General features: G+C 44.3%; 1 protein-coding gene across 1 annotated transcript in view; it reads left to right on the top strand.

The window, feature by feature from the left end:
• Nucleotides 1–12,139, top strand: part of GADL1 (glutamate decarboxylase like 1) — a 169,837-nt gene that overhangs the window by 25,927 nt on the left and 131,771 nt on the right. Inside the window, exons 2-3 of the mRNA XM_043595602.1 lie at nucleotides 3,762–3,934; nucleotides 11,808–11,934. Coding sequence (XP_043451537.1) covers nucleotides 3,762–3,934; nucleotides 11,808–11,934 — 300 coding nt within the window. The remainder of the gene's footprint in view (nucleotides 1–3,761; nucleotides 3,935–11,807; nucleotides 11,935–12,139) is intronic.

The following is a 12,139-nucleotide window of genomic DNA, read 5'->3' as shown; positions in this document are numbered from 1 at the left end:
GGAGAGCTACCTGCTCAGTGGGGGCTGAACTGCATGACCGCCATCTTGTGTCCTGAACATTCTGGCAGGAAGTACTGTGTTTACGGGGCAACCTCCCACTCTGTGGCCCCTCTTTCTACTCTTCCACTGTGGCCCCTTGGTCTAGAGTTCATTACCTTGTCATTTGACCACGCTGAGGAGATTTTCCCTTTCTACTACTGGAGCTTACTGTCGCATGGAGTTTCACTTCTCCTCCGTGCACTTATGTATATAATAAGTATTATTGGTTGCCTGTTACTGTTAGCTAAAATTTATTGAGCCAGCTAATATTAATGACTTTTTTTTTTTGCGTGCCCACTACGTAGCAGGCACTGTTTTAAGTGTTCGTCTGTGTTAATTTACTTAATCCTGCGTCAAAGGAAGAGGCCACTGCTCAATAACTGAAACAATATTTGAAGTTGAATGTATTGTTTGCTCACCAGGGAAATCTGCGCATCTCTTTGAACAAAGCAAACCTTGATCTCATACAGAGCTTTGGGAGGCATGGGATTGGAGAGCCAGTGGACATTCACAAGTCAGAGTTTAAGGGGTCAACTGCCTTTCACATTTGGAAGTGTGGTTCCTAGGGTGAGGCTGGATGGACTGACTTTCAGAAGTCAAATTCCTACAAGAAAAGGAAGGAGAGAGCATAGAAAGAGAGAGGCTGCAGCAAAAAGTATGTAGAGGAGAGGAAAGTGAGAACCTCCGTGTGCAGTTTCCTTTCACAGTCCAGAGGCTACAGCTCAGTTTTCCTGTTGAACCTGTTCCCTGTTCTTCTTCCTGTTCCTCCCGTGTCTTCTGTAGGCCATGGATTGTATGAATTGTATTCTATATCTACCCCATCCCCAGCCAAAGTTGTCTCCCGCTCAGTTAGTCAGGTAACTTACAATGGCATCGCAGAGAAGGGGACATTATCATTGGTTGGTTGAAGGGTCAAGGAGAGTTTCTTCTATTTAATAGCCAACAAAGGCTTATCAGACTCCTATAAATTGCCAGGTACTTTCTAGGTGCTACAGAAACACAAGTGAAACCAACAGACAGAAGCTTATACAGCCAAACCTCTATCGGAGAGACAGATACTTAGACAAATAAGTAAATAAGTTTATATTATATGTCACATCATGGTCACTAATTTTGAGTCAAATAAAGCAAAGAAAGAAGGTGGAGGTGAGAAGTGGCTACAGTTTGAAATCAGGTCGTCAAGAAGGCCTCTTTGAGAAGCTCATGTTTAAGAAAAGAGTGAAGAATAGTGAAGAGGCCAAGGTGGATGGAACTTGGTGAGCTTGGAGGACAGTAGTAATAGATGAGGTTTGAAGTCCAGGAGATGATGGGGACAGGAGATCATTTAGGGCCTTAGAGCTCATTATAAGGACTTTGACTTTTTGGTTGATGAGATACAGAGCCATTGGATGGTTTAAGTCAGCCTTGATCTGACATATCGATTCAAGGGAACATAAGAGCTACTATGTTGAGCACAGTCCATACAACATGCAGGACAAGGGTGAGAGCCAAGGGTTAGCTGGGAGGCTACTGCACTAATCCAAGCTTTTGATGGTGGTTTGGACTAAGGTGGTAGGGGAAGGGGTGATGAAAAACAGTCATATTTTGGACTTATTCTTCATGGAAGATTCTTCCCATTGAAAGACTTCATTATTAACCACTATACACACTAGCAGTTAGATTGGAAATCCTGGGTACATATCCCAGAAGATCACAGTTTGACCTACTTACACAACCTGGGAAAAAGCATGGGGAAGAAGAGGCACATTGTCACATCTGGCAATAGAATTAGAATGTATATATCAAGAAAAGAAGCATAATCTGTCTCCAGTTCTTTATAGTTTTTATAGATTTTCTCACAGATAATTGCATGAAATATGGGGATTTCTTTGCTGTGGAGACAAAGATGACTTTAGTTTCAATTTCACTGCTTTTCTGGTTGCAAGTGGGTGTTTGACATTTTGTGTGTGTGTGTGTGAGAGAGAGAGAGAGAGACAGAGAGAGGAGAGAGAGAGAGAGAGAGATTGATTCTGAGAGAGCTACAGAGTGAATGCTATTCCCTGAACGATAAAAACCTGAAATCCTACTAATGAGGTTAAAAAAACTAACTTTTTCTCTCTGCCTAATAATAGCCCTGCCTACTGACATAACCAGGGTTCCCTGAATAATCGCCCTCTTTTCCAGTTTATTTTTAGAACCTAAAATTGGGAGGGAGGAAAGTGCCTTTAGGTGTTACAGGCTTCCCTTCTGAAAGCTCAAACCCTGGGCTTCCACATTTGGCCCTGAGCCGTGTTGAATGCACCCTTCCAAGTGAAAGATAAGTCAAAGTGAAGGGTGGAACTGAAATCTGGCCTTGGAGCTCTGGATGGTTTACCCTTCAGCGTGAGGTTAAAAGATTGATCCTTTGCTGCACAACCCGGCTTTCCCAAATTGGGGAATCTGCCTGTGCCATTTTTATCTGCCTCCATGGACACCAATTGGGTTTGCCAGTGACAGAAGTAAAGCCACAGAATTTTACCAAAATAAACTACTTTGAGGAAAAGACGGACTTTAAGGCATAATAAATGTTAATACTGTTATGCTTTTTATGCTTTAGTAAGCATAAACATATTTGAAACGCTTATGGGCCACTGGCATATGTTTCTGGAAATTTCCACAATGTACATTACAGGAGGAAAGAGAGACACTGATTAGAGAGAGAATAAAATTGAATCAAAGCTTGTGGCAGATATTGGTGGAATATTTGGATGAAGTTGCCAGAATTATTTTTGTGGAGGGCTATTTTGGGTAGGCAGTAACCTTTATTCTCAGATATAGATTTCCATGTTGACTTTTAACCTTTAGTCACTGACTGGCAGTTGTACCTTCCTGAAAATGTTCTGTTCCATCCTTCTGCCTGTGCCCAAACTGAAAGTTTGAAAAATTTAAGGGTATCAAATGTGGGTTTACACCAACCATCATGCATCTCACTTTCCTTTTCTTCTTGTTCCATAAAGAAGTGGCTGAGTACATGTAAGGAGGGGCCCTCAGGGACAAAAGCAGTGTCTTTAATATAGAGGGTCATTTAAGCATGAGCTTCAAATGTAAAGTTAAGAGAGGTGACCTAGAGATCATTTTTTCTTCAGGAATGACTCATTCCTACAAAAGGAATATATGGCAGTCCTTAACACATTGCAGAAGAGTGTATGTGCACAAAAGAGACATGGGCTTGTGTCTGCAATCATCTTTTTGTACATGTGTTTGAAAGGTGTTTGCAAGAGTGAGTAAAGTAGGTTGAATTTACATTTCTTGAGCTCCTCCGCACTCCCTGATGCTAAACAAGATGCTGCAGGAATGGAAAATAGAACTTTCTTTCCTTAACTCTATTATGCCATTGGGAACTATAAAAAAACTGTCAGCTTCAATGCCCCACATGTATTAAAAGAGATATGGGGCGCCTGGGTGGCTCAGTCGGTTGAGCATCCAACTTTGGCTCAGGTCATGTTCTCGCGGTTCATGGGTTCGAGCCCCGCTTCGGGCTCTGTGCTGACAGCTCAGAGCCTGGAGCCTGCTTCCGATTCTGTGTCTCCCTCTCTCTCTGCCCCTCCCCCCACGCACATTCTGTCTTTCTCAAAAATAAATAAAAACATTGAAAAAAAGAGATACACCATTCGAAGCTGGGGTAGTGACCCATTTTTCCCCTTGTGTTTTGTTGTGATCTGATTAGATTCCATCTCAGACATGATCTGTTTGTGTGCTTGCAGGAGACCCCCATCAACAAGAGATGGTTCCAAGTAAGAAGAGTGCCGTTCTCGTGGATGGGGTTTTACTGAACGGCCCCACAACAGACGCCAAAGCAGGAGAAAAATTTGTGGAAGAGGCCTGTAGGCTAATCATGGAAGAGGTGGTTTTGAAGGCTACGGATGTCAGTGAGAAGGTAAAAATAAAAGACACCTGTCAGAAATCTGAATGGGAAAGATAGGTTCTTTCCCAGTCTGGTGGTTCGAGGTAAGGGAAAATGGGAAGCTCATGCTATTATATCCTTCCTACCTTTGTTTCAAGGGGATCCCGGGAAACAAAGTGTGAGCCCCACCCCCTTCCCCCCAGCATCTACTTTCCTAGGAGGGTTGGCGCCTAACTTTGGCAGCCATCTTTTCTTGGGAGACTGGCTGAGACCTCAGACCTTGACCACGAGGGCATGAAACACAGGAATGAAGCTTCTGCGCTGTAACCGTGTGGATTATAACTAACCTGATGATCTGATGTATACACGCCCTAAAAAATACTCTGCTCTCCGTTGTCATGGGCACATTCTTTTTGTTACTGGTAAAACACAAGCGGAATGGGGAAAAGGGTATGAAAAGTTTTAAAATTTATCTAAAGGTCCTTCTCAGGAGCTTGTCTGAGCTCAACTGGAAATCTTGGTTAAGTCTGACTTCTGACTGGCACCGGTTACTGGTCCTGGGTTTCAAATTCAGGCTCCAATTCAGATTCAAATTGATACTTCAATTATTACTAATAACATCTACTCTTAGGAGTATTTTCTGTGTGCCAGGTGATGTTCTCAGGACTATTCCATGTGAATTTGTGCATTTAATCCTTAGAAAAACACTAAGAAGCAGGGGCTATATGTTAACTCTCTTTTAAGGATGAGGAAAAAAGTGAGGCACAGGAGGTCAAGTCCTCTGCCCAAGATCACGTGTTAGTAGGTATTAGCGGTGGCACGAAAATCCACGAAGCCTGGCTTGAGTCTGTGCTTTGAACTTCTCCTCTGTGTGTCTCTTATAATTGCTCAATAATCCTTTATCACATTGATTATCTTTCATATTGGAGTTGAAGTATCAACGAATAGATGTATAGGAGGGATTCTTATTCCAATTCTATTAGTCAAAAATAAATATCGTTTAAAAAAGATTTTGAATGTGGAACGGTATTTATTCTGAATTTTTGATCACACGCATTTGGGAAAACTAATAGGAGTAAAGACGAAAGTGTCTCGTGAACTTAGAATAGCTACATTCCAGGCAAAATCACTGATGGTATTTCTTGCTTACATATTTATAACTGCATATTTTCTGGTCTTATCTGTACTTGTGAAATATTTTGGACCGGCTTCACTTTGGAGCACACTGCTTTGCTGGTAAGCTTTTTTCCTTTTTAATTGGCCTCTATTCAGTCATTAAATATTAACTGAGTATTAGCTACGGGTAAGCCATTATATTTGGCCCTGGGGGATAAAAAGACAAATAAGATAAAAGCTCAGCTTTGAACAGAATTTATAGTCTAATTGGAAGGATAAGTTTTCACTGGACAAGAGAACAGGGGGTCCCAGTAAGAATGTGATAAATGTGTGTGATTGGCGCTGACTTCGGGGATTTCACAGAGGAGTGGGCAGTCTGAGCTTTGATGTGGGTTGTGAAGGTCAAGTAAGATTTTGAAGGGCAGAGAGAAGCCGACCCATGTGTGCTGAAGAAAGCGGGAAGGCAAAGAATGGAAAGAGCATTGCAAAAGGGAAATTTTGCCCAGAAAGAAGGGCTCATGTAGGGGACTAATGGGAGATAAGACAAGAAGGGGAGACTTAAGATCTTAAGTTATCAGTTAAGGAACCACAAGTTGATTGCAGTACAGTCACCGTGTCTCTCCATGTGAAGTTGGGTTGAAAGCTATGTTGAACTTGGGAGAAGGAGGTGGAATTTTTATGTCGTGAATATAGTCTACTTTCTCAGAGATCCAACAGGGCACCTTTGAAAGGTGACCTTCAGATACATCCCCACACTTTGTGAGTTGATTACTTCTAGTGCCTTCTCTTACAGACATTAAAAAAAAATTGAGTTACAGGGACGCCTGGGTGGCTCAGTCAGCTAAGCACCCAGCTCTTGACTTCAGCTTGCATCATGATCTCACAGTTTATGGGTTTGAGCCCTACACCGGGCTCTGTGCTGACAGTGTGGAGCCTGCTTGGGATTCTGTCTCCCTCTCTCTCTGCCCCTCCCCTGCTTGCTCTCTATCTCTGTCTCACAGTAAATAAAAGTTAACAAAAAAACTTAAAAAATTAAGTTATAATTTACTTTTAGTAACATTTGCTCCTTTCGGTGTGTGGTTATGTGAGTTTGATAAGTCATGTAACTACACCGCAATCAAGATATAGAACAGTTCCATCACCCCCTCTACAATCAACCCTGGGACCATCTGTAGTCAACCCTGCCCCTCGCCTTAGCTCCTGACAGCTGCTGACCTGTTTTCTGTGCCCGTGTTTTTTTTTTATTTTTTGCCTTTTCCAGAATGTCAGATAGGTAGGATTCTATCACAAGAGGCCTTTTGAGGCTTGCAATTTTCCCTCAGCAAAATGCATCTGAGATTTATTCATGTTGTTGTGTATACAGGGATGCCTCATTTCACTTTAGTGTCCTTTGCACATATTATGTTTTCTACAAGTTGGGGGGGCCTGTGGCAACCCTCCATCTACTGGGTCTATTGGTGCCATTTTCCAACAGCATTTGCTCACTTCGTGTCTCTGTGTTGCATTTTGGTAATTCTCACATTATTTCAAACTTTTTCATTATTACATCTGTTATATCTTTTAGCAAATTCTAAAATATTGTAATATTTTTTATATTTCTCACGATCAGGGATCTCTGATGTTTCTGTTGTAATTGTGTTGAGGCACCACAAACCACACCCGTATGACAGTGAATTTAACTGTGTTTATTCTGACTGTTCTGCCCTTTGGCAGTCAGTTCCCCGGTTTCTCCACCCTGTCCTTGGGCCTCCCTATTTGGAGGCACAAGAGTATTGAAATAAGACCACTGAATAACCCTGAAATGGCCTCTGGGTGTTCACATGAAAGGAACAGGTGCATGTCTCTCACTTTAAATCAAAAGCTAGGGGGCGCCTGGGTGGCTCAGTCGGTTAAGCGTCCGACTTCAGCTCCGGTCATGATCTCACGGTTCGTGGGTTTGAGCCCCACGTCAGGCTCTGTGCTGATAGCCCAGAGCCTGGAGCCTGCTTCCGATTCTGTGTCTCCCTCTTGCTCTCTGCCCCTCTCCCGCTTGTGCTCTGTCTCTCTGTGTCTCTCCAAAATAAATAAAAATGTTAAAAAAAATTTTGAATCAAAAGCTAGGCATGATTCAGCTTAGTGAGGAAGGCATTTTGAAGGCCAAGATAGGCCAAAAGCTAGGCACTTTGCATCCGTCAGCCGCATCGTGGCTCCAAAAGGAAAAGTTCTCGAAGAAAATGAAAAAGTGCTACTCCAGTGAACACATGAATGATGAGATAGTAAAACAACCTTACTGCTGATATGGAGAAAGCCTTAGTGGTCTGGGTAGAAGACCAAACCAGCCACAATGTTATCTCTTAAGCCAAAGGCTGATCCGGAGCAAGGCCCTAACTCTCCTCCATTCTAGGAAGGCTGAGAGAGGTGAGGGAGCTGCAGAAGAAAAGTTTGAAGCTAGCAGAGAGTGGTTCGTGAGGTGTAAGGGAAGAAGCCGTCTCTGTAACAAAAAAGTTCAGGGTGAAGCAGCCAGTGCTGACACAGAAACTACAGCAGGTTATCCAAAAGACCTACACTAGGGGCGCCTGGGTGGCGCAGTCGGTTAAGCGTCCGACTTCAGCCAGGTCACGATCTCGCGGTCCGGGAGTTTGAGCCCCGCGTCGGGCTCTGGGCTGATGGCTCAGAGCCTGGAGCCTGTTTCCGATTCTGTGTCTCCCTCTCTCTCTGCCCCTCCCCCGTTCATGCTCTGTCTCTCTCTGTCCCAAAAATAAAAAAAATAAAAAAATAAAAAAAGACCTACACTAAACACAGATTTTCAATGCAGATGAAACAGCCTTCTATTGGAAGATGCCACCTAGGACTTTTAAGCTGGAGAGGAGAGGCCAGGCCCGGCTTCAAAGCTTCAAAGGGCAGGCTGACTGTCTTGTTAGGGGCTAATACAACTGGTGACTTGAAGCCAGTGCTCACTGACCATTCTGAAAATCCCAGGGCCCTTTAGGACGTTGCTAAATCTCCCGTGCCTGTGCTCCGTAAATGGAACAACAAAGCCTGGATGACAGCACCTCTGTTTATAACATAGTTTACTCGATATTTTCAGCCCAAAGTTGAGACCTACTGCTCAGAAGAGAGATTCCTTTCAAAATATCACTGCTCATTCATAATGCACATAGTGTCACCCAAGACCTCTGATAGAGATGTGCAGGATGAATGGTCCCATGCCTGCTAACATAACACCCATTCTGCAGTCTGTGGATCAAGGAGTGATTTCAACTTTCAGGTATTATTATTTAAGAAATATATTTTGTAAGGTTATAGCTACCACAGAGAGTGATTCTTCTGATAGATATGGGCAAAATAATTAAAAAAAAAATTCTGGAAAGGATTTGCCAGTACAGATGCCATAATTAACATTTGTGAAACATGGGAAGAAGTCAAAATATCAACCTTAAGAGGAGTTTGAAAGAAGTTGATTCCAACCGTCATGGATGGCTTGGATGGTTTAAGTCTTTGGTGGGGTTAGTAACTGCAGATGTGGAAACAGCAAGAGAACCAGAATTAGAAGCAGAGCCTGAAGAGGGGACTGCATGGCTGCAATCTCATGATACAACTTGCACGGATGAGGAGTTGCTTCTTATGAATGGGCAGAGAAAGTGGTTTCTTGAGATGAATCTACTGCTGGGGAAGATGCTGTGAAGGCTGTTAAAACGGCAACAAAGGATTTAGAATAAGACATTAGCTTCGTTGACAAAGACGTGGCAAGGGTTTATGAGGACTGACCTTGATTCTGAAAAAGGTCCTACCGTGGGCAAGATGCTGAGAGCATCACATGCTACCGAGAAACCGTTCATGGAAGGAAGAGCTGGTTGATGCAGCAAACTTTATTGTTGTCTTACTTTAAGAAATTGCCACACAGCCACCCCAGCCTTAGGCAGCCACCGTCTCGATCAGACAGCAGCCATCAACGCTGAGGCAAGGCCCTGTGCCCCATGATGGTTTGCGTCTTTTAGCAATAAAGTAGTGTTGCTCCATAATCTCCGCAGGGGCTTCCTGGGTGAAATCTGAAACTGGCTCCTGGCAGAGGGCAGGGAGAGACCAAAGAAACTAACAGGCCACTCCAGGTTGGTGGTGGCAGTTTTAATGAGCAAAGGGAACTTACATAGGAGACTTGTCTTGGGCGGCAGCAAGATGGGTGGATCCCTGAGCCTGCCTGCCTCATCTAGAAAGTTTATATACATAGAGATAGACAGAGGCCTCAACTGGGTTCAGCCAAATACACTGTGCGACTGTTCTCAACACCACATCATCTCAAGACTGTGTCCTCAGAGCCGGAAATGCGACTTGAACCCACATTCCAAGGACGGGGAGGGGGTGAGTAGCCTCCAAGTGCCCGGGTCCAGCTTGTGGGTCACCTGGGTGGTCACCTCTTCTCAATGACCTCCCCCAACAAGTGTTTTTTAATTACGGTACGGACATTTTTTGGAGACATGATGCTATTGCACACTATATATAGGACAGTGTAAACATCCCTTTTATAGGCACTGGGAAACCAAAAGTGTGTTGGACTCACTTTGTTCTGATAGTCACTTTATTGAGGTGGTCTGGAGCCAAACCTGCAGTGTCTCTGAGATACGCTTGTATCAATAGTCATTCCTTTCGATGGTCTCACTTTTGATTGAACTCTGCCTATTATGGTTCTCACATCAGACTTTAATTTCATACCTCTTGTACAGCTTAGCATTTCCTCCTTCTTTCCCCAACCTCCCACCTCCCAGTCTCCTGACTTCCTGGCTACTCCCTTGTCTCTCTCCTCCTCTCCACAGCCTAACTTTTTAAAGAGTGTCTACACTCCCTTCCTCCCTCTCTTTCCTCACCTCCCACACCCTCACTCCATGGCAATCTGGCCTTCACTCCCACCTCTCTAAGCCAAACTGGTATTGCCAAGAACACCTCCTTGTTGATAAATCCCATGAGCACTTCTCAATCTTTATCAAATTCGGCCTCGCAGTAGGATTCGATAGTGATGACCATCTTCTCCTCAAAACATTCTTTTTTCCTTTGTTTTAGCAGCACTAAACTCTTCTCAGATTGTCCCTGCTTCTCTGGTTTGTCTTCCACCTCACGAGTGAGCTTCTCTCCCTTTGCCTGTATCTTAAGTGTTGTTGGTGCCCAGGTGAGATCCTGTGCCTTTCTTCTTAGCGGTAGGTTCTCTCTGAGCCATGTTATCCATATTGTATTTTCATAGTATATGCCTAGAACTGCGTTTCTTGTCTTTCACAAGAGCTTCAGGTCAACTGCTGCACCCCCTTTGGAGGTCCTGAGAGGCCTCAGACTAAATACGCTCAAACCTCATCATCCCCACCCCACATCCCACCAGATTCTCCACCCGCCTCCCCCACCCCACCATCACCACCTTCAACCCATGCACGCAAGCTACAGACCTGAGGGTTGTCCTTGGCCCATTCTTCTCCCTCATCCTTACTGTGTAATTGACTTCTGGGTTCTGTTGATTCTGCATTTTAAATATCTGTGGAAATACTTCATTCCACTGGTATCCACCTCATCCAGAATACCACCTTCTCTTGCCTGGTTTAATACAGTAACCCCTCATTTCCAATTTCACTTGGAGTCGTCACATAGCAACTAAAGCTATTGTCCAAAACACAGATATGTTCATAGCATTCCCCTGTCCCAAACATTTCAGCGTCTGCCTTCGAGCCAAGTTCGAACTCTGTGACATGCCAGAGAAAATCTGTCATGATCAGAGTCTTGTTTATCCCATTCAGTCATTCATTAATCCTTCTGTTCATCACGTCTTTATGGAGCACTTCTTACGTGGTGGGCACTGTGTTAGCTACTTGGGAGCAGCAAGCACAGATGGACATCTCTGCTCTTGTGGACATTATGTGGGACATAATAAATGAAAGGTGGCAAGTGCTATGGAAAAAGGAAGAGGCGAAAAAGTTGGGGGGGGGGGCTGACAGAGATGGGACAGGGTGCAGCTCGTGATGTGAAATAAGGGAATTGGGATTGCTATCATTGAGAAAGTGACTTTGAGCAAAGCTCTGAAAGAACAGAGGAGGTTAGCCGTGAGGACATTTGGGACATGAGCATCCAGGCAGAGGGCACAGCCAGTGGGAAGACTCCAAGGTGGGGGGGTTCTTGGTCTTATTTAAGGAAGAGCACGTTAGCAGGGCAGAGCCAACCAGGAGGGAAGCAGATCATACAGGATCATTTTAAGTCATTGTGAGGACTTTGGCTTTACCTTGAAGGAAGTGAACCCCTGAGATATGTCAGCAGAGGAACGACCATAGCTTCGATTCAAGAGGATCATTCTGGATTCTGGCTGCTAGGCTGATGGACTGTATGGGACAAGGATAGGGGCACAAGCAGAGAGACTAGGAAGTTATCGTGGCGTGCCAGCTTCCCTTCTTGGCCTGTCCTTCCTCAAACCCCATGCTCTAGCCACACCAAACTAACTTCACTCTTGAGATGTGCCCCTTATCTTTTAGCCTTTATGACTTCCATTACTTCCGCCTAGAGTGCCCCTTGCCTCACCCCGCGGCCTAATCTTTGCTTGGTTATATATCGGTTTCTCCAGGAAGTCTTTGACCTTCCAAATCCAAGATGGGGCCCCTCATTTGTTCCAATGACATCTGGGCCACTCTCACAGCCTTTTCACGCTGAACTGTGGTGACACATTTAAATCTCGGTCTCCCCCACCTGTCTGGGAGCTGCAGGAGGGTAGGGTCCATGATGGTAACATCCTGTTTGTACCTGGCTCCGGTGGGTGCTCAGTTAACTGCCATTGCTGAATGTCTAGGTTTGCGAGTGGCGGCCTCCTGAACAGCTAAAACAGCTTCTTGATTTGGACATGAGAAACACAGGAGAGCCACACCACAGGCTGTTGGAGCTCTGCCGGGATGTCATCCGCTACAGCGTCAAAACTAGTAAGACCTTTCATTTGCTTCCTTCGTCCGTACCCCTGATAAGTTCTTATATTTTCTTAAGCACGTATTTACCTCACAGTAAAGCTGAGGATGACAATGTTTATGAGATAAGAAAGCTAGATCCAAAAAGAGTGGTTCTGATATGTTTGCGATGGGCCATTTAATCCCTAAGACAGATTTTTTTTTTGTCAAGGCCAAAGACAAA

Source organism: Prionailurus bengalensis, chromosome C2 (genome assembly GCF_016509475.1).
Source record: "Prionailurus bengalensis isolate Pbe53 chromosome C2, Fcat_Pben_1.1_paternal_pri, whole genome shotgun sequence".
In the NCBI taxonomy this organism is placed as follows: domain Eukaryota; kingdom Metazoa; phylum Chordata; class Mammalia; order Carnivora; family Felidae; genus Prionailurus; species Prionailurus bengalensis.
The sequence above is the reverse complement of the archived record's forward strand: the minus strand, read 5'-3'. Positions and strand labels throughout refer to the sequence as shown.